This window comes from Oryctolagus cuniculus, chromosome 16 (assembly GCF_051225735.1).
Source record: "Oryctolagus cuniculus isolate XC-2025 breed Fujian yellow rabbit chromosome 16, ASM5122573v1, whole genome shotgun sequence".
NCBI classification, from domain to species: domain Eukaryota; kingdom Metazoa; phylum Chordata; class Mammalia; order Lagomorpha; family Leporidae; genus Oryctolagus; species Oryctolagus cuniculus.
In genome coordinates, this window is record NC_142882.1 from 26,297,884 (window position 1) to 26,322,535 (window position 24,652).

At 41.9% G+C, this 24,652-nt stretch overlaps 1 protein-coding gene across 3 annotated transcripts in view; it reads left to right on the plus strand.

Annotated features, from left to right (window-relative positions):
* Positions 1 to 22,796, plus strand: part of LOC127485783 (uncharacterized) — a 33,447-nt gene extending 10,651 nt beyond the window's left edge. Inside the window, exons 2-4 of one of the 3 annotated variants that reach the window (XM_089316574.1) lie at positions 14,601 to 14,727; positions 14,971 to 15,063; positions 18,111 to 21,939. In XM_089316574.1, the coding sequence (XP_089172700.1) occupies positions 14,601 to 14,727; positions 14,971 to 15,063; positions 18,111 to 19,840 (1,950 nt within the window). In that variant the 3' untranslated portion in view covers positions 19,841 to 21,939. Of the gene's footprint in view, positions 1 to 14,600; positions 14,728 to 14,970; positions 15,064 to 18,110 lie in introns of all 3 variants that reach the window. The other 2 variants (XM_089316576.1, XM_089316575.1) reach the window with 2 other exon arrangements.
* Positions 22,797 to 24,652: the final 1,856 nt, after the last annotated feature.

The following is a 24,652-nucleotide window of genomic DNA, read 5'->3' on the forward strand; positions in this document are numbered from 1 at the left end:
AAGGTTTGGAGAATCACAGGCTCAAGGTGTGTAGGTGACTGTTTTTCCAGTATAGCACTGTTAATAGCCAAAATTTAATTTAACTGGCACATAGCAAGGTTCCAAGAGAGGCTATTCCTTGCATCACAGCCCTTGAGAAGTAATGGATATCATAACTGATCCAAAGAATTTAGAAGGCGTATGAGCTCCACAAGTGAAGAAGTCACTGAGAGCACTAATGAGAGTGCCTACAGAATTCAATTTGACTGATTTTAGCACTTTTCATTGGAAGGGGGGCCATATAAGCTGGGCTGATTTGTAGCATCCATGACAAATAATTTTTTAAAGGAGGCATGCATTGCACCAAAACCCAGGAAGGACTAAAAGGCATTAGCATTGTATGTTCTTCAAAGGCAGGTCAAATAGTCTCATTCAGGGAGGAAGTCATCAATGTGATGACTTCTTGCTCTCCTGATAAAAGCTGGGTACAGTTAAATTCTTTGCAAAAATTATGTTTGATGGCAAAGTCAATGCTCATGTATACCCTAGAAAAAGTATCTTTTCAAAGTGAAGGCAAACTAGACTGAGGAGCTGTTGGAAAAGCTTTGAGCAAAACACATTTTCCACTTTTGTAATAATTAAGACAGGTCCTGAAATCTGGTATTGTAATGCCTCCAGCTTTGTTTTTGTTGTACAAGATTGCTTTAGCTATTCAAGGTCTCCTGTGTCTCCATTTGAATTTCAGCATAATTTTTTCCAAATCTGAGAAGAATGTCTTCAGTATTTTGATTGGTATTGCATTGAATCTATAAATTGCTTTCGGAAGTATGGACATTTTGATGATATTAATTCTTCCAATCCATGAGCATGGAAGATTTTTCCATTTTTTGGTATCCTCTTCTATTTGTTCCTGTAAGGTTTTGTAATTCTCATCGTAGAGATCTTTAATGTCCTTGGTTAAGTTTATTCCAAGGTATTTGATTGTTTTTGTGGCTATTTTGAATGGGATTGATCTTACCAGTTCATTCTCAGCTGTGGCATTGCCTGTGTATACAAAGGCTGTTGATTTCTGTGCATTGATTTTATATCATGCTACTTTGCCAAACTCTTCTATGAGTTCCAATAGTCTCTCAGTAGAGTTCTTTGGATCCCCTTAATAAAGAACCATATCATCTGCAAAGAGGGATAGTTTGACTTCTTCCTTCCCAATGTGTATCCATTTAATTTCTTTTTCTTGCCTAAGGGCTCTGGCTAAAACTTTCAAACTATATTGAATAGCAGTGGTGAGAGTGGGCATCCCTGTCTGGTGCTACATCTCAGTGGAAATGCTTTCAACTTTTCCCCATTCAATAGGATGCTGGCCATGGGTTTTTCATAAATTACTTTGATTGTATTGAGGAATTTTCCTCATATAACCAGTTTGCTTGGAGTTTTCATCATGAAAGGGTATTGTATTTATCAAATGCTTACTCTGCATCTTTTGAGATAATCGTATGGTTTTTCTTCGGCAATCTGTTAATGTGGTGTCTCACACTGATTGATTTGCAAACACTGAATCATCCCTGCATACCAGGGCTGAATCCCACCTGGTATGGGTGGATGATCTTTCTGATGTGTTGTTGCATTCTATTGGCCAGAATTTTATTGAGGATTTTTGTGTCTATGTTGATCAGGGATATTGGTCTGTAATTCTCTTTCAGTGCTGCATCTTTTTCCGGCTTAGGAATTAAGGTGATGCTGGCTTCATAGAAAGAATTTGGGAGGATTCCCTCTTTTTCTATTGTTCTGAGTAGTTTGAGAAGAATTGGAGTCAGTTCTTCTTTAAATGTCTGGTAGAATTCAGCAGTGAATCCATCTGGTCCTGGGCTTTTCTTTGTTGGGAGGGCCTTTATTACTGTTTCAATTTCTGTCTCAGTTATGGGTCTGTTTAGGTTTTCGATGTCTTCCTGGTTCAATTAATGTAGGTTACATGTGCCCATGAATCTATCCATTTCTGATAGATTTTCCTGTTTGCTGGCATACCAGTCCTTGTAGTAATTTCTGATGATTCTTATTATTTCTGTGGTGTCTGTTGTTACATTTCCCTTTTCATTTCTGATTTTATTGATTTGGGTCTTTTCCCTTCATTTTTAGTTAGTTGGGCCAATGGGGTGTCAATTTTGTTTATTTTTTCAGAAAACCAGCTCCTCCTCATTTGGCTGATTTTTTGTAATTTTTTTTTTGATTCAATGCTATTCATTTCTTCTCTGATTTTAATGATTTCTCTTCTGCTATTAGTTTTGGGTCTGGTTTGCTGCAGTTTTTCTAGATCCTGCAGATGCATTGAAAGCTCATTTATTTGGTTCCTTTCAAATTTCTTGATGTAGGCACCCGTTGATATAAACTTTCCTCTTAACACTGCTTTTGCTGTATCCCATAAGTTTTGGTATGTTGTGTTGTTCTCTCCTCATTTACTTCCAGAAAGTTTCTGATTTCTCTTTTGATTTCTTCTATGACCCATTGTTCATTCAGGAGCATGTTGTTCAGTCTCCATGTGTTTGCATATGCTCTAGGCATTCCTGAGTTGCTAATTTCCAACTTCATTCCTCTATGGTCTGAGAAGCTGCATGGTATGATTCTAATTCTTTTGAATTTGCTTAGACTTGCTTTATGGCCTAGTATGTGGTCAGTCCTAGAGTAGGCTCCATGCACTGCTGAGAAAAATGTGTATTCTGGAACTGTAGGATGAAAAGTTCTGTAGATATCTGTTAGATCCATTTGGGCTATAGTGCCAATTAAATATGCTGTTTCCTTTTTGATCTTCTGTACAGTTTATCTGTCTGTTTCTGAGAGTGGAGTACTGAAGTCCCCTGTACTATTGTATTGGGGTCTAAGTCTCCCTTTAAGTCCCATAACAAATTTTTAAATAAACCAGTGCCCTATAATAAGGTGCATACATATTTATAATAGTTACATCTTCCTGTTGAATTGATCCCTTATCATTATATAAAGCCCCTCTTTGTCTCTCTTAACAGTTTTTTGTTAAAGTTTATTTTATCTGATATTACAATGGCTACACCAGCTCTTTTTTCATTTCTGTTAGCATGGAATATCTTTTTCAAACCTTCCACTTTCAGTCTGCATGCATCTTTGTTGGAAAGATGTGTTTCTTTAAGCAGCAAATAGATGGGTTTTGTTCCTTAATCCACTCAGCCAGCCTGTCTTTTAACTGGACAGTTGAGGCCATTAACGTTCAATGTGACTACTGATAAGTAGTAACTTTGCCCTGCCATTTGCCAAAGATATTTTCTAATATGTGCTTTGAACTTCCTATGATCTTTTACTGTGAGGTTTTCTTCCTTTACCTTCTTTCATATTGATGGCTGTGTTTCTGTGTTTCTGTGTGTATCACATCTTAAACATCTTTTGCAGGGCTGGACAAGTGATGACAATTTCTTTCAATTTCTGTTTGCTATGAAAGGTCTTTATTTCACCTTCATTCACAAATGTGAGCTTTGCAGGATGTAATATTCTGGGCTGGAAGTTTTTCTCTCTTAGTACTTGGGCTATATCTTGCCATTCCCTGCTATCCTGTAGGGTTTCTGATGAGAAGTCTGCTGTGAGTCTAATTGGAGATCCTCTGAGAGTAATCTGACATTTCTCTCTTGCACATTTTAGGATCTTTTCTTTGTATTTCACTGTGGTGAGTTTGATTACAACGTGTTGTGATGAGGATCACTTCTGGTCATATTTACTAGGAGTTCTATGAGCTTCCTGTACTAGGATGTCTGTGTTCTTCTCCAAACCTGGGAAGTTTTCTGCATGTATCTCACTGAAAAGGCCTTCTAATCCTTTCTCTCTCTCCATGCCTTCAGGAACTCCTAGAATGCAAATGTTGTTGTTTTTTTTTTTAATAGTATCCTGTAGATTCCCAGCAATATTTGTTAGATTTCTAATTTCCTCTTCTTTTCTTTGGTTTGACTGTATACTTTCTTGTGCTCTGTCTTCGAAGTCCGGAATTTTCTCTTCTGCTTCACTCATTCTGCTTTTAAGGCTCTCTAATGTGTTTGTCCTTTGATCTATTGAATTCTTCATTTCATTATGATTTCTCATCACTATCACAGTTTCATGTTCTACTAGTTTTTCATTTCATTTTATTTCCTCCCTAAGATTTCATTTTCATGAGAGAGAAAATGTCCATTAAGGATTTCTGTAGTTCAAGAATTTGTTTTTGAGAACTTCTAAATGTTGTTTTCATAAATTTTTTGAATCCGTATCTTGCGTTTCTTCTATCTCATCATCTTCATAGTCTTGAATTAGGGTGTCTTGTTCATTTGGGGGTGTTATGATGTCTTCTTTTTTCTTGTTTCCTCAGTATCTTCATTCATTGCTTGGCATTGTGAAGATATTCTTTGGTTTCTATCTCTATTTTTTTTTTTTTTGCTGTGGTTGTTTTTCTCTTATACATTGACTCTAGATTAAGTGGACTGTCTGCTTTTGATGGATCCTTAGAGGCTTGTGATGGGTGTGGCCACAGAGCTCTGTTCGGTTCTTCAGGGTTAATGGTGACACACCCAGGTTAGGCATGCTAAATATTCTCTTTTCTCCTTTTTTTTTTAATTCAGAAGGGAAGTAATTCCACACAGATGAGTGCAATTGAAGACAGTCATTGTCTGAGCTCTGGCCCCTGTGGGTATAATATTTGTCTGCTCTGTCACAAGGACCACCCAAAGGATCTGTGCAGTCCTCAGTGTAAGCTCACATTTCCCTGCAATCTCTCATAAGGTTGCCAAGTTTACCAAGTTTGTGGCATCTCCCGAGAGTACTCACGTCTCAGGCACTCCATGAGTTCTCCCACACACCCTCATCTTTGTTATTATTTTTCACAGTCTCAGTTCATAAGCTCCACACATTCACTAGGTCCTAACCTCCTGTTATTTCTCCCCACCAGAGTCAGGTTTTTCTGTTTGGCTTAGGGCAGGCACAGCCCTGAGGTGGCATAGCTTTTATGTATATCCAGAATGGTGCCTGCTCTTTGTCTTGCTCACCTTTGTAAGGTGAGTGAGAAAAAGAATCATGTCCGTACTGGTCCCTTTTATTTTATTTTATTTTATTTTATTTTATGTTATTTTATTTATTTTTTTCTCTCCTCTAGTTAGACTGGTGGACTTTCCCCCATGGGGCTTCAAGCCTCATTCCCTCTAGGCTCTTCCTGCTGATTCCCCACCAGTGTCTCAGGCTACTGAGGTTTCACCTCACCTCCCTTTCCAGAGCTGGTGCATAGACTTGGCAGCTGGGGTCCTGAGCCGTGGGCACCTGTGTCCTCCACATAGGTTCACCGTGTCCCACTACTTCTGGAAGAGTTTCCTCTGAAGTTTTTTCCATAACTCTTCCCTGAAACTACAGTATCTCCACTTTTATTAAACTATCTTTTCCTGGATTATCAGTGTGCTCCCTCCCTATTCCACCATCTTGGAGGACTCCTTCCCCCTGTATTCTAATAGTCCTCCCTGGTAGCTCAAGGAAGTTTTGCCAGGATCTTTGTAAAAAAGATGAAACATATTGTATTTCAGGAGAAAAGTGCTTTGTGTAGTGTCACATGATTTGTAAATACCTGGCACCCTAACTTCTGTCTAATGTGCTCCACTTTGCCACACTTAATTAAAAAACATTTATTTTTCAGATCCATTTCAGAAATTGTCACTGTCGCTCCCCCTCTTCGTGGAGGAACGACACTGGACCCTGCACTGTTCTTTCTGTCTGCTCGGCCCTCCCCGGGTTTGCTGCTGGTTCTTTCCGGGTTGGCTACTATCCCTTCCACCTCCGTGGAAGGGCAGTTCCCCCTGGCCACATTCCCCACTTCCGCAGGGGAGCGGCACACCGCCGGCCGGCTTTCTCGGGGGCTGCACAGGTGTTCCTTCAGCTAGATGTTCCCCTTAGATGTTCCCTGGTGCATGCCGTCTCTCTCCTCCTTTATAGTCCTCCTCCGCCAATCCCAACTTGGCTGCCCACACGCCGAGTACGCTGCTCTCCAATCAGGAGCAAGTCCTACAGTTTATTGGTTGAACTGGAGGCAGCTGTGCAGAAGCTGTTTACTTCTCTCCCAGCGCCATATTGTGGGAGAGCAGATGCATAGAATAAGTCTTAATTCCAGTAACTCAGTCTAGTCCAGTTTGCTCCCCACACTCAGTCTAGTCCGGTTTGCTCCCCACAGATCCCCCTTTCTTTTTATTTTTGGCGTTGATACGCGCCTGTCTTCGGTGTCCCGCGGCACACACTCTGCTCTACTTGCTAGAGTTGCCACAGGTTCTTACAAGTCCTATCAATCAGGCAAACCGAATCCGGGTCCTCTCTTCGCCATGTTGTAAGGAGGTTTTTAGGCGCTGATGCGTGCCTGTGTTCGGTGACCTGCGGCTCATACTTTGGTCGAGCCGCCTGCTGGCGCTTACCGCCTTACTAATCAGGCAGACCGAATCCAAGCTTTCTCATTGCCATGCTGTGGGGTGACTTATTGGTGTTGATAACGTGCCTGTCTTCGGTGACCTGCGGCGCATAAGCTGCTAGCCGCCCGCAGGTGCTCACGCCTCCCTAATCAGGCAGACCGAATCCAAGCCTTCTAATTGCAGTATTGTGGGGAGGCCTTTCTGATGTTAATTCGTGCCTGTCTTCAGTGACCTGCGGCGCATAAGCTGCTAGCCGCCGCAGGTGCTCATCGCCTCACTAATCGGGCAGACCGAATCCAAGCTTTCTCATTGCCATGTTGAGGGGGGGCCTTTCTATTTCTCTATTTCTCTATCTCCGGGCATTCCTATTTCTCCCATTTTACTTCTATCTTCCAGCATTCCTATTTCTCTCATTTTACTTCTAAACTTCTGTTTCTCTTATCCCCGCGGCTTCCCGGCGCCTCGCCCTGCCGGCAGGCTCCACCCCGAGGCTACTTCTCGGCGCCTCGCCGGCTCTGAGCCGCTTCAGCCCGCGCCTCTCTCATCTGCGTGGCTCGGCTTTGCGCGCACACTCCGCGGTTACTCACTAGCCCTTTCGCGTCTGAACCACGGCCTCGCGCCAGCCCCGCGTTCCCTATCTATTCATGCCCCGTGCTCTCTGCACGCGGCGGCTTCCGCGAGTCACACAGCGTAGCTTGCATCTCCGCCACTAGCATTCAATCCAAGTTCCCCGGGCTAGCCTGGCGAATTCAACCCAGCTTACGTCTCCGCCCCACGATTTGACTTCCCGTCCTTTGCTCCCCGGGCTAATCAGACGGATCCCAATCTGGCTTACGTTTCAGCTTCTGGTTTCAACTTTTCGCCCCCTATTCCCGGGCTAACTTGAGAATCCCAAAGTGGCTTTCGTTTCCGCCTCGGCCTGCCCCCCGCGGCTTCAATTTCCCTAACACTTTTCTCTACCTGGTATGTTTCCCTAAGTTTTCTTCCAACAATATTCCTCCCTCATTTCTCCTGGCCTCTCCCCACAGTCCGCGTCCGAGTCTGTTTGTTCTAGCTTTCACTTTCGCTTTCGACCTTAGAGATTTCTCCCAGCTTCCCCCTGTAGTCCGTATCTGAGTCTATGCCTAGGCTTTCAATAGCTTCTTCCGGCACCTTTTTCATCCGGCTTTTCCCTAGGCTGTTTGCTAGTCTCTCTCTCCGATATTTTCCCTAGGCTGTTTGCTAGTCTCTCTCTCCGATATTTTCCCAGTTCTTCCCGTTTCTTCCCTCCTAAGTTTGCTATCCGTCCTAGGTTTCCTATCCGAGTCACAGCACCATTATGTCGCTCCCCCTCTTCATGGAGGAATGACACTAAGCCCTGCCTAGGCTTCATATCCAAGTCACGGCACCATTATGTCGCTCCCCCTCTTCGTGGAGGAACGACACTGGACCCTGCGCTGTTCTTTCTGTCTGCTCAGCCCTCCCCGGGTTTGCTGCTGGTTCTTTCCGGGTTGGCTACTATCCCTTCCACCTCCGTGGAAGGGCAGTTCCCCCTGGCCACATTCCCCACTTCCGCAGGGGAGCAGCACACCGCCGGCCGGCTTTCTCGGGGGCTGCACAGGTGTTCCTTCAGCTAGATGTTCCCCTTAGATGTTCCCTGGTGCATGCCGTCTCTCTCCCCCTTTATAGTCCTCCTCCGCCAATCCCAACTTGGCTGCCCACACGCCGAGTACGCTGCTCTCCAATCAGGAGCAAGTCCTACAGTTTATTGGTTGAACTGGAGGCAGCTGTGCGGAAACTGTTTACTTCTCTCCCAGCGCCATATTGTGGGAGAGCAGATGCATAGAATAAGTCTTAATTCCAGTAACTCAGTCTAGTCCGGTTTGCTCCCCACACTCAGTCTAGTCCGGTTTGCTCCCCACAGTCACCAATTCACATAGTATTGCTTTAGAAAATTTTCCTGAGCATGTCTTCCCTTTTGCTACTAATGCTATGTTTGGAGTGTGTGACTTCAAAAAGCATATCATGAGGCCGGTGCTGTGGCACAGTGGGATAATGCCCTGTCCTGAAGCACCCACATCCCATATGGGCATGGGCTCAAGACTTGGATGTTCCACTTCTGCTATGGCCTGGGAAAGCAGTAGAATATGGCTGAAGTACTTGGGTCCTTGCACTCATGTGGGAGACCTGGAAGAAGCTCCTGGCTTTGGATTGGTGCAGCTCCAGCCACTGCAGCCATTTGCGGAGTGAGCCATTGGATGGGAGACCTCTCTCTCTCTCTCTCTCTTTCTCTCTCTGTGCCTCTCCTCTCTCTGTGTAACTTTGACTTTCAAATAAATAAATAAATCTTTAAAAAAACCAAAAAGCATATCATAAAAATTTTCCCCCTTTCAGTAATTTCTTCTTGAACAATATGCAGTATACATGCAGCTACAGAAAACTACTCTGAACCTTTATCCTGCTTTCTGAAATAGTAAAATTATATTAAACTAAATTTCATGCAATAATAAGCTTATTAAAATATAAACCAAAAGAACACAATGACCATATATAAGCCGAAATGTGAAGCACAACCATATGATCTCCAGATAATTTATTTGTATGAATCCCAGGAATTTTTTTTTAGTGTCAGCAGCTTTCCTAAGTTCTAACTGATAGGCAAAGATTGTGTTTATAGGAGCTTTTTACTAAGCTTTTAAAAAATTTATTTGTAAATATTGTATATAGAGGAGAGACCCAGAGAGATCTTCCCTCTGCTTTTTCATGTCAGAGATGGCCTCATTGAGCAGGGCTGGGACAGAATGAGGCCAGGAACCAAGATCTTCATCTGGATTTCCCACATTGGTAGCATTTGCCCAAGTATGTGGATCATCTTTCATTGCTTTGCTCAGGCCATCAGCAGGAAGCTAGATCAAAAGCAGAACAGCCAGAACATGAACCAGTGCTCATATGGGGGGCTTGCATTGCAGACAGCAGGTTTACTTGCTATGCGACAATGCTGGCCTTGTTTTAATGCAACTTCTAAATGAAATTTTGAAGTTGTATGCATTGTAGTTTGCATGTAATTCAACTTTCTGCCATACTTACTGATATGTATCAGCATTTGAAGTAAGACAAATCAGAAAACACAATGGCTTAACAAATAGCCATTTGATTTGCAGTTCTTTTATTTATTTATTTTTTGACAGGCAGAGTGGACAGTGAGAGAGAGAGAGAAATTCTGTTGGTTCACTCCCCAGTGGCTGCTGCGGCAGGTGTGCTGTGGCCCTCTTAGTATTTTTTTTGTTTGTTCTACTTAATACTTTTGGTTGAATACTGTAATCAATACACAATTCTTCTTAAGTGCTGAAACTTAACTGAAAAGTGATTGCTGTTAAATATAAGAGCGGGAATAAGAGAGGGAAGAGATGTGCAATTCGGGACATGCTCAAGCTGACTTACCTCAAACAGTAGAGTTAGAAACAAACCAGGGGATTCGAATTCAATCCCATCGAAGTGGCATGTACCAATGCCATCTCACTAGTCCCAGTGATCAATTTCTGTTCACAATTGATCGTAATGATAGGACTAAGAACCAAAGGGATCACATAAACAAGAATAGTGTCTGCAAATACTAGCTGACACTGCAAATACTAGCTGATAGAATCAAAAAGGGAGAGAATGATCCAACATGGGAAGTGAGATACACAGCAGACCCATAGAATGGCAAATGTCCTAACAGCACTCTGGCTTCATAATCAGCCCTTAAGGCATGCGGATCTGGCTGAAATGCCCATGAGAGTATTTCAGGCATGGAAAGTCAAGACACTCTGGGGGGGAAAAAAAAACCTAAATGAAAGATCTCCACGAGTGAGATCCCAGTGGAAAGAATGGGTCACCATCTTCTACTGTTTTCCCAGGCCATAGCAAAGAGCTGGATCGGAAGTGGAGCAGCCGAATCTTGAACTGACACCCTATGGGATGCTGGCACTGCAGGTGGTGGCCTTACCTGGTATGCCACAGAACCAGCACCAGAAATAGACAATTTCTAAAGTATTTGCCTTTTCAGATTTTCTTTTTCTGACAGTTGTTATCTTCTGAAAAACCCTGGGACCTGCCTGTTGAAGAGATAGTATGTAGGCTGGCGTTGCAGCTCACTAGGCTAATCTTCCGCTTGTGGCACCAGTACTCCAGGTTCTAGTCCCAGTTGGGGTGCTGGTTGTGTTCTGGCTGCTCCTCTTCCAGTCCAGCTCTCTGCTGTGGCCTGGGAAGGCAGTGGAGGATGACCCAAGTGCTTGGGCCCCTGCACACACATGGGAGATCAGGAGGAAGCATGTGGCCCTGGCTTTGGATTGGCACAGCATGCTAGCCATAGCGGCCATTTAGGGATGAACCAACAGAAGGAAGACCTTTCTCTCTCACTAACTCTGCCTGTCAAAAAAATGATAATATGTAGCCAAGATTCACCACAAACCCAAGACACTTAAGTGAAGCCTCAATAAGTTCTCCAAGTGACTAAACTCTCATTTATGCTCCTGGAGTGATCACAGGAACTGCCCAGCTGAGTGCAGCCCATAACATGGGGTCAGAATTGCAAATCAGGGCCGGCACCATGGCTCAATAGGCTAATCCTCTGCCTGAGGTGCTGGCACCCCAGGTTCTAGTCCAGGTTTGGGTGCCAGATTCTGTCCCAGTTGCTCCTCTTCCAGTCCAGCTCTCTGCTGTGGCCCAGGAGTGCAGTGGAGAATGGCCCAAGACCTTGAGCCCTGCACCCGCATGGGAGACCAGGAGAAGCACTTGGTTCCTGGCTTCAGATCAGCACGGTGCGCCAGCCCAGCCCTCATCCTGACTGTTGATGAGCAGCTTAATATGTTATCCCTCTTATTCTTTATTCATTCTATCATATTCTTTTTTCCCACTGTTCAGTGCAGAAGGAAACTAGAGGGTTTTTTTAAAGTTTCATTTATTTATTGAAAGAGTTGCAGTGAGAGAGAGAAAGAAAGCCTTCTATCTGCTGTCTCACCCTCCAAATTACTGCAAAGGCCAAAAGCTGAGCTGATCCAAAGCCAAGACCCAAGAGCTTCTGGGTCTCCCATGCAGGTGTAGTGGCCCAAGGTCTTGGACCATGTTCCACTGCTTTCTCAGGACATAGCAGGGAGCTAGATTGTACATTCAGCAGGAAGGATTTGAACCAGCCCCCATATGGAATGCTGGCACTGCAGGCAGCAACTTTACCCGTTATGCCACAGTGTTGGCCTCCTGAGTTTTCTTTGAACTCCTGCCATTCACCTTCTCTCCCAGGTATGATTCTAGGCCCTCCACATGATTCTAGGAGGAAGGAAAATTAATATATCACTTGTAAGTGTTTTTTCTTCTCAAATTATTCCCCAGCTTGGCAGTACTCATTTTAGGTGTTTAATGCTAGTTTTTTTTTAAGATTTTTTTTTTATTTGTTTGAAAGTCAGAGTTACAGAGAAGCAGAGGGAGAGAGAGAGTCTTCCATCCACTGGTTCACCCCCCAGTTTGCCACAATGGCCGAAGTTGCACTGATCCAAAGCTAGAAGTGAAGAGCTTCTTCTGGGTGTCCCACATGGGTACAGGGACCCAAGGATTTAGGTCATCTTCTACTGCTTTTCCAGGCCATAGCAGAGAGCTGAATTGGAAGCAAAGCCACTGGGACTTGAACTGGCACCAATATGGGATGCCAGCACTGCAGATAGTGCTTTACCTGCTATGCCACAGTGCTGGTCCCAGTATACTAGTTAATTAAAATGGAAAAATACAGGGCTGGCTCTGTGGCTCAGTGGGTTAATGCCCTGGTCTGAAGTATCGGCATCCCATATGGGCAACAGTTTGCAATCGGCTGCCCCACTTCTGCTCCAGCTCTCTACTATGGCCTGGGAAACAGTGGAAGATGGCCCAGGTCCTTGTGCCCCTTCACCCATGTGGGAGACCCAGAGGAAGCTCCTGGTTCCTGGCTTCAGATTGGTGCAGCTCCAGCCACTGCAGCCAATTGGGGACTGAACCAGCAGATGGAAGACCCACCCCTCTCTCTGTAACTCTTCCTTTCAAATAAATAAATAAATCTTAAAAAATTTTTTAAATAGAAAAATAGACATAAAATTTGTTCTCATGAAATATGCAGAAATGAATGATGAATTTGGCATGATTGTGAAACATTACCGTCATCTTTAATAATGCAGTTTGGTCTCTTGTTTTTCTGTTGCTATAGCAAAATATATATTTGTTACACGAATTGAGTTGAAACTAAGCACAATATGCTACATTTTTGGGGTCATGTGGTCTGAATCAGTCTTTATTGTCACATAGATGATGTACTGAGCAGTGTTTTAGTGCTATCTATGAAGTTAACACTTAGCATTCTGCAAGAGGAAGAGTTACCGAGTGCTAAAGCACAAATCAGTTAAGTTTGTTTTTGAATTTTTAGAGTAATGGAGTCCTTAATACCTTTGAGAAGCTTAATTGGATTTGGGAATAGGATAAGGAATGTGTGGAGAAGAGAATCTACTAGAGGCTCATTTATTTTTTAAGATTATTTCATTGAAAGGCAGACTTACAGAGATTGGGAGAGACAGGGAGACAGAAGGAGATATCTTCTATCTACTGTTTCCTTCCCCAAATGCCTGCAATGGCTGGGACTGGACCAGGCCACAGCCAGCAGCCTGGAACTCCATCTAGGTCTCCCATATTGGTGGAAGGGTCCAAATACTCAGGCCATTTTCACTTCTCTTTCAGTCAGATTAGCAGGGAACTGGATTGGAAGTGGAGCAGCCAGGACTCAAATCCTCTGTTTACATGGCATGCCAGCAGTGATGGTGGAGGCTTAGGCTGCTGCATCACAATTCTGATGACTATTGCAGGTTCTTAAACAAATCTCTAAGCATTTTTATCAGTGAGTCACAAGTGCAGATTGTACTGCAGACATTCCCAGGTTCTCTTTTTGGGCAAATAATTCCATTGCTTTCACCTTAATTATGTATAATGTTATTTCAAATGTTTATCATTTGAATGTTTTGGGCAAGTAATTCCATTGCTTGCTTTCTTTCTTTTTTTTTTTTTTTTGACAGGCAGAGTGGACAGTGAGAGAGAGAGACAGAAAGGTCTTCCTTTTTTCCATTGGTTCACCCTCCAATGGCCGCCATGTCTGGCACGCTGTGGCAGGCGCACCACGCTGATCTGAAGGCAGGAGCCAGGTGCTTCTCCTGGTCTCCCATGGGGTGCAGGGCCCAAGTACTTGGGCGATCCTCCACTGCACTCCCGGGCCACAGCAGAGAGCTAGCCTGGAAGAGGGGTAACTGGGAAAGAATCCGGCACCTCAACCGGGACTAGAACCCGGTGTGCCAGTGCCGCAAGGCAGAGGATTAAGCTAGTGAGCCATGGAGCTGGCCACCATTGCTTTCACTTTAATTAGGTATAATGTTATTTCAATTGTTTATCAGTAGAATAATCATAGACTAGGGCAAAAGCTAATTTGTATTCTTTGTCTTACCTGTATTTTCTCTCTTACTTAAAAATATTTATTAGCTTGATAGAGAAAGAAGTTGATGGACTGAGAGATAGAGAGCTTTGACACATTAATTCACTCCCTAGATAACCATACCAAACATAGTTGGGGCAGGACTGAAGCCAGAATTAAGAAATGGAATCTAGGCCTCCTTCATTGGTGACATCACAACTGCTTCCCCAGGTCTGCATTATCTGTGAGCTAAAAACTGCCGCTGGCATTGGAAATCAAACATAGACACTCTGAGGTAGCACCAGAAACACTAAGCTTAATGTCTGCCCTGTCTTTTAATGTATTTCTTCTCTGACATATTGGAAATGATAGGCATGGTGTTTTCCTGGAAATTATCTTCTGTTCATTCCCATCATAGTTTCACTGATATTTTCTTGCCTTTTTTCCTCAATGCTTCTACATACTTCTCCTTAACCCTGCCCATTCAAGAGTCAATATTGCCCCTCTGTTAGCCTGCTGTGCAATTCCCCCTGACAGATGTGGCCTTTGTGATTTGAACCTCTTGTTTCCCTCCAGCTTAGGCATTTCTCACAGCCTGTAGATCATGGGTTTGACTCTATTGAATGCTTCTGTGTGGATTTCTAAACACTCAACAAGTCTAATGAGAAACCATATCCTTTCTTTTTTCCTTTGTATCCACACACAACTGTCGGTGTTTATTTTGTGACAGAATTAATATGTTGACTGGAAATGTAATATTACAGGTGATGATAGCATTTGAAGACCTGGCTGTGTACTTTACTTGGGAGGAATGGCAGAAAATGAACAATGCTCAGAAAATCCTGTACAGAGATGTGATGCTGGAGACCTACAGCAGCCTGTTCTCCTCGGGTGAGTAACACCCATCACATACCCAGTGATAACATTTTCTTGCTATTTGACAAATAAGGGAACACTTTATAATGTTTAATATTGGGCTGGTGTAGAATTGGAGTCCAGGAATGATCTGAATATCTACCCTCTAATAAAAGATTCAAATTGGAACATTTGTTGCATAGCTCCTGGACCAAGCTGTAGTCCTTTAAATAACCCAAGATAGTGATTTCACAAAGTCTTACATGTTTCCATTAATAGGGCACTGCATTACCAAACCTGACTTGATCTTCAAGTTGGAGCAAGGAGCAGAGCCATGGATAGTGGAAGAATGCCTGAATCAGAGCCTTCCAGGTCAGTCTGCACATAAGAGAGAGGGAGACCAAGGCAGAAATTGTGCAGATGGTGACTGGTGCTCTTTCCATGAATTTTTCTCAAGCCTTACTCCTGATGACAGCTGGTTTTGTGCATCAGACACAGGCATTCTAGAGTATTTAGTGATACCAGTGTCTTGCTAACTTTTGTTCTTAGTGAAGATGTTCTTTGAATAAAAAAAATCCAGTCATTTTCTGATGTTACTAAGGCTTTTATCTAGGTTTGATAATTCCCCAAATTCTAACTTGTCCTTCTCTAAACTTTCATACCTTTTCCTTCATGCACTTATTAGTTCCTTCAGTGCTTGTTAATTAGGCAATGTACAGAAACTTGTTTTTAAGATTAATGTTTCTTTTTTTTTAAAGATTTATTTATTTATTTGAAAGTCAGAGAGAGAAGAAGGAGAGGGAGAGAGAGAGGTTTTCCATCCACTGGTTCACTTCCCAATTGGCTGTCATGGCTGGAGCTGCACTGATCCAAAGCCAGGAGCCAGGAGTTTCTTCCAGGTCTCCTACATGGGTACAGGGGTCCAAGGACATGGGCCATTTTCTACTGCTTTCCCAGGCCATAGCAGAGTGCTGGATCAGATGTGGATCAGCTAGGACTTGAACTGGTGCCCATAAGTGATGTTGGCAATGCAGGTGGTGGCTTTACCTGCTATGCTACAACGCTGGCCCCCAGAAACTTATTTCTAACTCATTGCTCAAATTGAGTACCCACTCATGATTTTGCCCAGGAATAGAACTTTCTCAGGACGGAATCAATAAATGTGAACTCTCTCTCTTAGTCTCTTGCCTCTCAAATAAATAAGAAAATTATAGTTTGTTGGAAACATTTGAGGAGTGAGCTTATAGCTGGCAAACCTCTGTTCAGTCTTTCTTTATCTCTCATTCTGTCTCTGACTCTCAAGTAAGTAAATGAGTAAATGCTAAAATATGGTCATGGGGCTGGTGCTGTGGTGCAACGAGTTAACACCCTGGCCTGAAGTGCTGGCATCCCATATGGGCACCAGTTCAAGACCCAGTTGCTCCACTTCCAATCCAGCTCTCTGCTATGACCTGGGAAAGCAGTAGAAGATGGTCCAAGTCCTTGGACCCCTGCACCCAAGGGAGACCCAGAAGAAGCTACTGGCTCCTGGCTTCAGATCAGCACAATTCTGGCTATTGAGGCCAATTGGGGAGTGAACCATTGGATGGAAGACCGTACTCTCTCTTTGCCTCTCCTCTCTCTGTGTAACTCTGACTTTCAAATAAATAAATAAATCTTTCAAAAAAGATGGTCATGAGTAAGCCTCTGTGCTGTGACCTCAGAAATTATGAAGCTAGGAATGACACTGTGCTGCAGTGTGTTAAAGCTCCAGCCTGCAGCACTAGCATTGCATATGGGTGCCAGTTCAAGTCCCAGCTGGTCCTCTTCTAATCCAGCTCTCTGCTAATGCACCTGAGAAAGGAGCAGAGGTTGGCCCAAGTCCTTGGTTCCCTGTACCTATGTGGGAGACAAGAAAGACACTCCTGGCTCCTAACTTCATCTTGGCCCAGTATTGGTTGTTGTGTCCATATGGAGAGTGAACCACTTATCTCTGTCTCTACCTCTCTCTATAATTCTAGCTTTCAAATAAATAAAGTAAATCTTTGAAAAAAGAAATCATAAACTAAGCATGAATTTATATAAAACATGAAAATAAGTGATCCTAGACTAACCAAGAAAGTAATGAGATTTTGAGACCCAGGTCAAGTAGCCTCGTGGGTCTATGTTGAGTGGTTCAGATTTCTTTAAGGGTGGAGTTTGAAGTATGATTTCTCTCCTATTTTTCAGTATCATTGAAAAATATGCAAACAAAAAGATGAGAAATGCATAGGAAATGAATCTTTCTGTGCAAATAGGAGGCAATTGATCAAAAGCCTCCAGAAATTCAAATTATCACACAGGAATGTTTATAGAAAGAATTTAGAGGAGGTAACCAGCACTGATGATTTCAGAATGAGCTAGAAAACGCTTTTAAAGAAGATGAGCACATCCCAGTTTGCAGAAACACATTCTTCAAACTGATTGGAAGTGTTTAACCACAGTGGTATATTGTGACTTTTCTCTACCTGTTGTACTTCTGAGAAGCTGAAGGTGTTGGGTGTCCTTAGGAATTTGGGGAAGCTGTCCTAGAGTAGAGACAAAGTATTTTTTCATTTGAAAAATCCCACAAATGATGTTTACCTGGGAAGACTGAAAGTAAGACAATCATAGATTCCAATCATACTCCTTAAATGTTGTCTTGCTGAAAGTACAGGAACATTTCACTCTTCTCCACCTACAAGTAAGTGATCAGTAAAACTTTTTCATGTTTATATTTGAAATATCAGAGAAGCACAAAACACACAGTTTTTATAAAAATAAACTGGAGAAAAAGGACAGGGAAAATGGTTGCTAGGTAGTGGGTGAATATCTTTATTAAACATTTGTCCATTCTTTAGAATACTTTATAGTTATTTCATCTTTGTGAAAGGCAGAGTGATAGTGAGAGGAGAAAGAGAGAGAAAGAGGTCCTCTCTTAGCTCACTTCCCAGATGCCTGCAACACTTAGGTCTAACTAGTCTGAAGCCAAAACTCTAGAATTCATCTAGTCTTTCCTGGTGTCTCACAGGTTCCCAGGCACATGAACCATTATCTACTTCCTCCCTGTTTACATGGGTAGAGAGCTGTACTGAAAGCAGAGTAGCCAGGGCTGAAACTGACACTGTTTTGAGATGCAGGGATCACACACATCATAACACAAATGAAATTCTACTATCCTTGAAAAATTCTCATAGTAAAAAGAATCATATTTCAACATTGGGAAACCTCATGGTACAATTTAATGTATTAATTTATTAAGGAGAAAAGCCATATAATGGTCATAAATAAGTACCTCATACTGATTTTGTGAAAATATTATGCTGCTTGGATAACAAGTAACTTCATTCCCTTTGCATGAGTATGCCAGGAGAAATAGTTACATGTGATTCAGTAACATGATTGCTTTTTCCTCATTTCAGTGGTCATGGAAAGGGATGACCTGATTAGGATCAACCAGGAAAGTCATGACAAAAATCTGAATCAGGATTTTATGAAAAATAATAAGACATCAGCTCTCAAGAGAGTTGAATTAAGAAAAACACTTAGTTTAAATTCAAGCCATATTCCAACACTGATTATTAAAAAAGGAACCTATACAGGATTGAAGCCTGAGGAATGCAGTAAATGTCACAATGTGTATCCCCCCAGTGGGCCTGATCAACTACAGGCTGGAGAGAAATTTGATAACACCAAGATACCCGGAAATTCTCTCCAGTTCTGTGAGCCTCTTGGTCAGCATGACAATATTCACATCATGAAGCAGCCATTTGGACCCACTGGACAAGCAAACGTCTGCACAAGAAAGATGTTTTATAAATCTGAGAGGATTCATATGGCAGAAAACTATAATAAATCAACTGTCACTTTTGGAAAAGCAACTCAAATAGAAAAAGCTAAACATGAAAATTTTGGCCTCAATATGCACCAACAAACCCACACAAGAGAGAAAATTTATAAGTACATTAGGTATGTTGAACCTGTCATTCACCAGTCACATCCTGCAATAAATCAGAGAATAAATACAAGGGGAAAATGCTACACATGTAAACCTTGTGGAAAATCACTCAGTTTTAATTCACCTTATGAATGTAATGACTGTAGAAAAGCTTTTGGACAAAAGTCAGTCCTCAGGAAACATCAGCATATTCACACAGGGGAGAAGTCTCATGAATGTAATGACAGTGGAAAAGCCTTTACACAAAAGTCACACTACATAAATCATCAGCAAATTCACACAGGAGAGAAACTTCTTGAATTTAATGACTGCGGAAAAGCCTTTACACAAAAGTCACAAGTCATAAACCATCAGAGAATTCACAGAGGGGAGAAACTTTATAAATGCCTTCATTGTGGAAAAGGCTTTCTGTGGAAGTCAGTCCTCATAGTACACCAGAGAATTCACACAGGGGAGAGACCCTATGAATGTAATGACTGTGGAAAAGCCTTTGGACAAAAGTCAAACCTTATAATGCACCAGAGAATTCACACAGGAGAGAAACCTCATAAATGTAATGACTGTGGAAAAGCCTTTGTGCAAAAGTCAGACCTCATCATACACCAGCGAATTCACACAGGGGAGAAACCTCATAAATGTAATGAGTGTGGAAAAGCCTTTGGGCAAAAGTCAGCCCTCATCAAACACCAGCGAATTCACACAGGGGAGAAACCTCATAAATGTAATGAGTGTGGAAAAGCCTTTGGACAAAAGTCAAACCTCATAATGCACCAGCGAATTCACAGAGGGGAGAAACCTCATAAATGTAATGAGTGTGGAAAAGCCTTTGGACGAAAGTCAAACCTCATCATACATCAGCGAATTCACACAGGGGAGAAACCTCATAAATGTAATGACTGTGGAAAAGCCTTTGGGCAAAAGTCAAACCTCATAATGCACCAGAGAATTCACTCAGGGGAGAAACCTCATGAATGTAATGACTGTGGAAAAGCCTTTACACAAAAGTCAGAACTCATGATACACCAGCGAATTCACACAGGGGAGAAACCTCATAAATGTAATGACTGTGGAAAAGCCTTTGGGCAAAAGTCAGAACTCATGATACACCAGCAAATTCACACAGGGCAGAAACCTCATGAATGTAATTACTGTGGAAAAGCCTTTACACGAAAGTCACACCTCATAAACCATTAGCAAATTCACACAGATCAGAAGCCCTATGAATATAATGACTATGGGAAAGCCGTTGGATGAAAGTCAGACCTCCTCATACATCAGTGAATTCACACAGGGCAGAAACCTCATGAATGTAATGACTGTGGCAAAAACTTTTTATGAAAGTCACACCTCATATCACACTGAAGAATTCACACAGAGGAGACCCATGAATGTAATGACCAGGGGAAAGCCTCTTGATAAAAGTCAGTCCTTTGGAAACATCAGAGAATTCACACAGGGGAGAAACCTCATGAGTGTAATTACTGTGGAAAAGCCTTTGGACAAAAACAAACCTCATATCATAGAAGAGAATTAACACAGGGTATAAAACTCATGAATGGAATAACTGTGGAAAAGCATTTAGCCATAAGTCAACCCTCATCGTGCATCAGAGAATTCACACAGGGCAGAAACCTTATGAATTTAATGACTGGAAAACCCTTTGGACAAAAGTCAAACCTCATAATGCACCAGAGAATGCACACAGTGTTGAAACTTCACGAGTATAATGACTGTGGAAAAACTTTTGGTTCCAACTCCAAACGCATCAGAGGATTCACCCAGAGAAATAATCTTATAAATGTAATGACTGCAGAAAAGCATTTTTCTATAAATTATACCTCATATCAAACAGAATTCACACAGGGCATAAACCTTATGAATCTAATGAGTGTGGAAAAGCCTTCATAAATCATATGTTATAAATCATAGCTCATATCACACCAGAGACTTCACACCAGGGAGAAACTTCATGAATGCAATGACTGTAGAAAATTTCTTGGGAATAAGTCACATCTCAGAATGCATCAGAAAATTCACATGAAGAGAAATCTTTTGAACATAATGACTTGGAAAGCTTTTTCCCATAATTCAGCCCTCATTGCACATCATCTAATTCATATGGGGGAAAACCCTTTGGATATAATGCATATGGAAAAGCTTTTATCCTCAAGTAACACCTCATAAAACATCAGAATTCACATCGGGGAGAAACCTTATGAATGGAATGAGTGTTGGAAACTGCCAAAATCACATAATATAACAGCAGAGAATTTAGTACATGGTGGAAATCTTGTAATAAATGTGAGAAAGACTTTTTTCAGAAGGAATACCTCATAACACATGCAGTTCAAACGAGGGAGAGAACTTGAATATAATGAATGTGAAGGACTTTTTCCAAAATCAACATAACCATGTGACAGAGCCTTTTAATGGAAATCCCATAAGGAAGAAAGTTGGGGACCAGCGCTGTGGCACAGTAGGTTAAACCCTGGCCTGAAGTGCCAGCATGCCATGTGGGCACTGGTTCTAGTCTCAACTGCTCCTCTTCTGATCCAGCTCTCTGCTATGGCCTGGGAAAGTGGTAGAAGATGGCCCTGCACCCAGGTGGGAAATCCAGAAGAAGCTCCTGACTCCTGGCTTTGGATCTCTGTAGCTCCAGCCATTGCATCCATCTGGGGAGTGAACCAGTGGATGGAAGACCTCTTTATGCTTCTCTGTCTCTCTGTAACTGTCTTTCAAATAAATAAAGTAAATCATTAAAAAATGAAGAAGTTCAGAAATATTATTAGTGTGACAAAAAGCCATTTGTCAGAAATCGATCATTATACATCAGAGAATTCACATAAGGGGTTTCTTAGGAGTGTAATGAATGTGGAAGTATATTTCCATGGAATTCAGGCTTGAATAAATATGCAACTCAAAAAAGGTGATATCCTTCCAATGCAGTAGATTTGAACAAACCATAGCCAGAAATTAAACATCAGGCTGGCACCGTAGAGCAGTAGGTTAATCCTCCCCCCGCAATGCTGACATCCCATATGGGTGCCAGTTCTTATCCCAGCTGCCCCTCTTCCAGTCCAGCTGTATGTTGTGGCCTGAGAAAGCAGTAGAAGATGGGCTAAGTGCTTGGGCCTCTGCACCCACATGGGAGACCAGGAAGAAGCACCTGGCTCCTGGCTTTGGATTAGTGCAGCTCTGGCCATTGCAGCCATTTGAGGAGTGAACCCACAGAAGGAAGACCTTTCTGTCTCTCTCACTGTCTGTAACTCTACCTGTCAAATAAATAAATAAAAATCTTAAAAAACAAGAAATTAAACATCAACAAACAAGAGAATTCAAATAGTAAAATGTCAATTTAATGAATGTGAAAAATTCTTCTGCCATTAATCAATTCACATGAAGAGACTCAGAAATGAGAAAACATACATGCATAGGAAAGTCAGGTACCATACATCATCTCTCAATGGTTACCTGACAACTCACAGAAAGAAAAAAGCCTATGACTGTATTGTAATGGGAAATACCTTTATTATTAGGTGACCTTCCACAAAACATAGCAAGATTACAGAGAGAAGTCCCTGAAATATAATTTGTCTGGAAGAATTCTTTGGTGGAATCACACCTTAGTAGGTATTGGGCAGTTTTCATGATGAATTGTGACAGAGAGTGGTTAACCGTTCTTCAGACATTTTTCTCTTATACAACCTGCAGTTTTGGTTTCTCATTGAGAGTGGGATCAAGTATATGAATTGAACTGTGCTCTCTTGTGTAAATTTTGTTAATAAATATTTCAAAGTTGAGTAACAGTTATTGCAACAGTTATTTGGAATACCATCTTCATCAATTACAAAGTTATTTGTTTATAGCTGCTTTGTTGGCCACCCAGGATTCTTTCCCCACATTATTGTAGTGCAAATCATAGGCATATGAAGTGACACATGTTCCAGCCATAATAGTGTACCCTGACCCTGGATAATAAGTGTTGTGTGCAGCACAAAGGAATGCGTTTGTGGTGACCTATATACCCATGAGAAATTTGAACTTATCTGTGTGCACATCTGGATTAGACTCCACTATCCAAGGTCTATTTGAATATGCAAGTAGATGTTGTCCCACACATCACCCTCATTCTTTAAAGGGACAACCTCAAACACTATAAGTTGCAACACTCATCTGAATTTTCCTGTATTACTGAGTGTATAATACCTTTTTCATTCATGATCCCCCTATTCTACATGTCTTCATTCTATTCCTAATTGCCTTGAGACAAGAACATGCAATGAAGTCTGTCCAGGTGGTACCCATTGCAACAGAGAAGCAGGAGCATAAATGTAGTACACTTTTTTTTAAAAAAAAGATTTAATTTATTTGAAAGAGTTACACAGAAAGATAGAGGAAGTGAGAGAGGGAGATCTTCCATCCAATGGTTCACTCTCCAATTGGTCACAACGGCCAGAACTGTGCTGATACAAAGCCAGGAGCTTCCACCGGATCTCCCATGTAAGGTGCAGGGGCCCAAGGACTTGGGCCTTCTACTATTTCCCAGGCCATAGCAGAGAGCTTGATTGCAAGTGGAGCAGCCGGGTCTTGAGCCAGCACCCATATGAAATGCCGGTACTTCAGGTCAGGGCGATAACCTGCTGTGACACAGCACTGGCCCCTGTAGTGCACTTTTGTATTAATTTAACTTTACTATAATTTTTATAACCTTTTATTGTTGTATTATTCCCTGCTCCTACAGGTGGCTCTCATTTTTACAGAAAATGTGTGTTTTTATCCCTTCCAATTGACAATGTCATTGCTTGATTTATATAAACCTGATGTACATTCAGTTAATTCCTCAGGATCTCCTCAGGAGGAACACTTTTCCTAGGTTGCATGGCTATCCCATGATAACAGGGCTACAAATGCTATGATGCATCTAGTTGCAGTAGCTCTTTTATTTCCTATCTAGAGAATAGCTGTGCAAGTCATCCATTCCACCTCCATTACTACCCATTAGAAACAGCTCTTCATCCCTGTTTAAGTCCCCATGGCTTCTTACAAGTGTTCATCAAATTAAGTCTTATATAAACAGATTTAATAGAAAATGAATGGTGTGTCTGCTGGTAGTTTCAGTGAGGTTGAATGATTTGCTGGACTGCTGCTTTGTCTGGGTTATCTTTCATATTACTTAGAACTAATTTTTCACAATATTACTTGCCTGAGCACTTTTTCTAGGCTCTCAGCTAAACAGGTGTTTGAAGACTAGATTTGCTATTAATTCTCATAGTACAACTCATTAAGGACAGAGGTCCGAATGGGGAGCACAGATCCTTATGTGGTCCTTGGGACAGAGTAAATATTATACACACTTGATTTAATGCTCAGGCACTGGGCTCCATCAAGGAGAAGAGCTCAGTGGAACAGAATATAACTCCCTTCTGATTAAAAAAGAGAGATTTACCATGCCAAACCTGGATGTGTCACCTTAGGCATACCCTTTACCCTTGAGAACTGAACAGAGCTCTCTGGCCATACCCACTATAAGCCTCTAGAGATTCACTGAAAGCAGAAAGTCCATTTATCTACAGTGATAATACAATGATAAAAACCGTCTCAGCAGAAAAAAAAAGATGAGTATCTCAAAAATGCTAAACAAGAAATGCAACAATATGAGAAACAAAAATAAGGAAGACATCATGACACTCCCAAAAGAACATGACACTTCCATACTAGATCATGAAGGTGATGGGATAGAAGAAATACAAGAAATAGAACTCAATAATTTGATCATATGATTACATAGAAGTAATCAAAAGCAAATGCACAAACTACTGAAATCCATGAAGGTCATGAAAGAAAATCTCTCCCATGAAATTGAAATTATAAGGAGGAATCAAGATGAAAGGAAGAATTCAATAGAACAAATAAAAAATGCAGTGGAGAGCCTTAAAAATAGAATCAGTGAGGCAGAAGAGAGAATATCAGACTTAGTAGACAGAGCACAGGAAAGTATACAGTCAA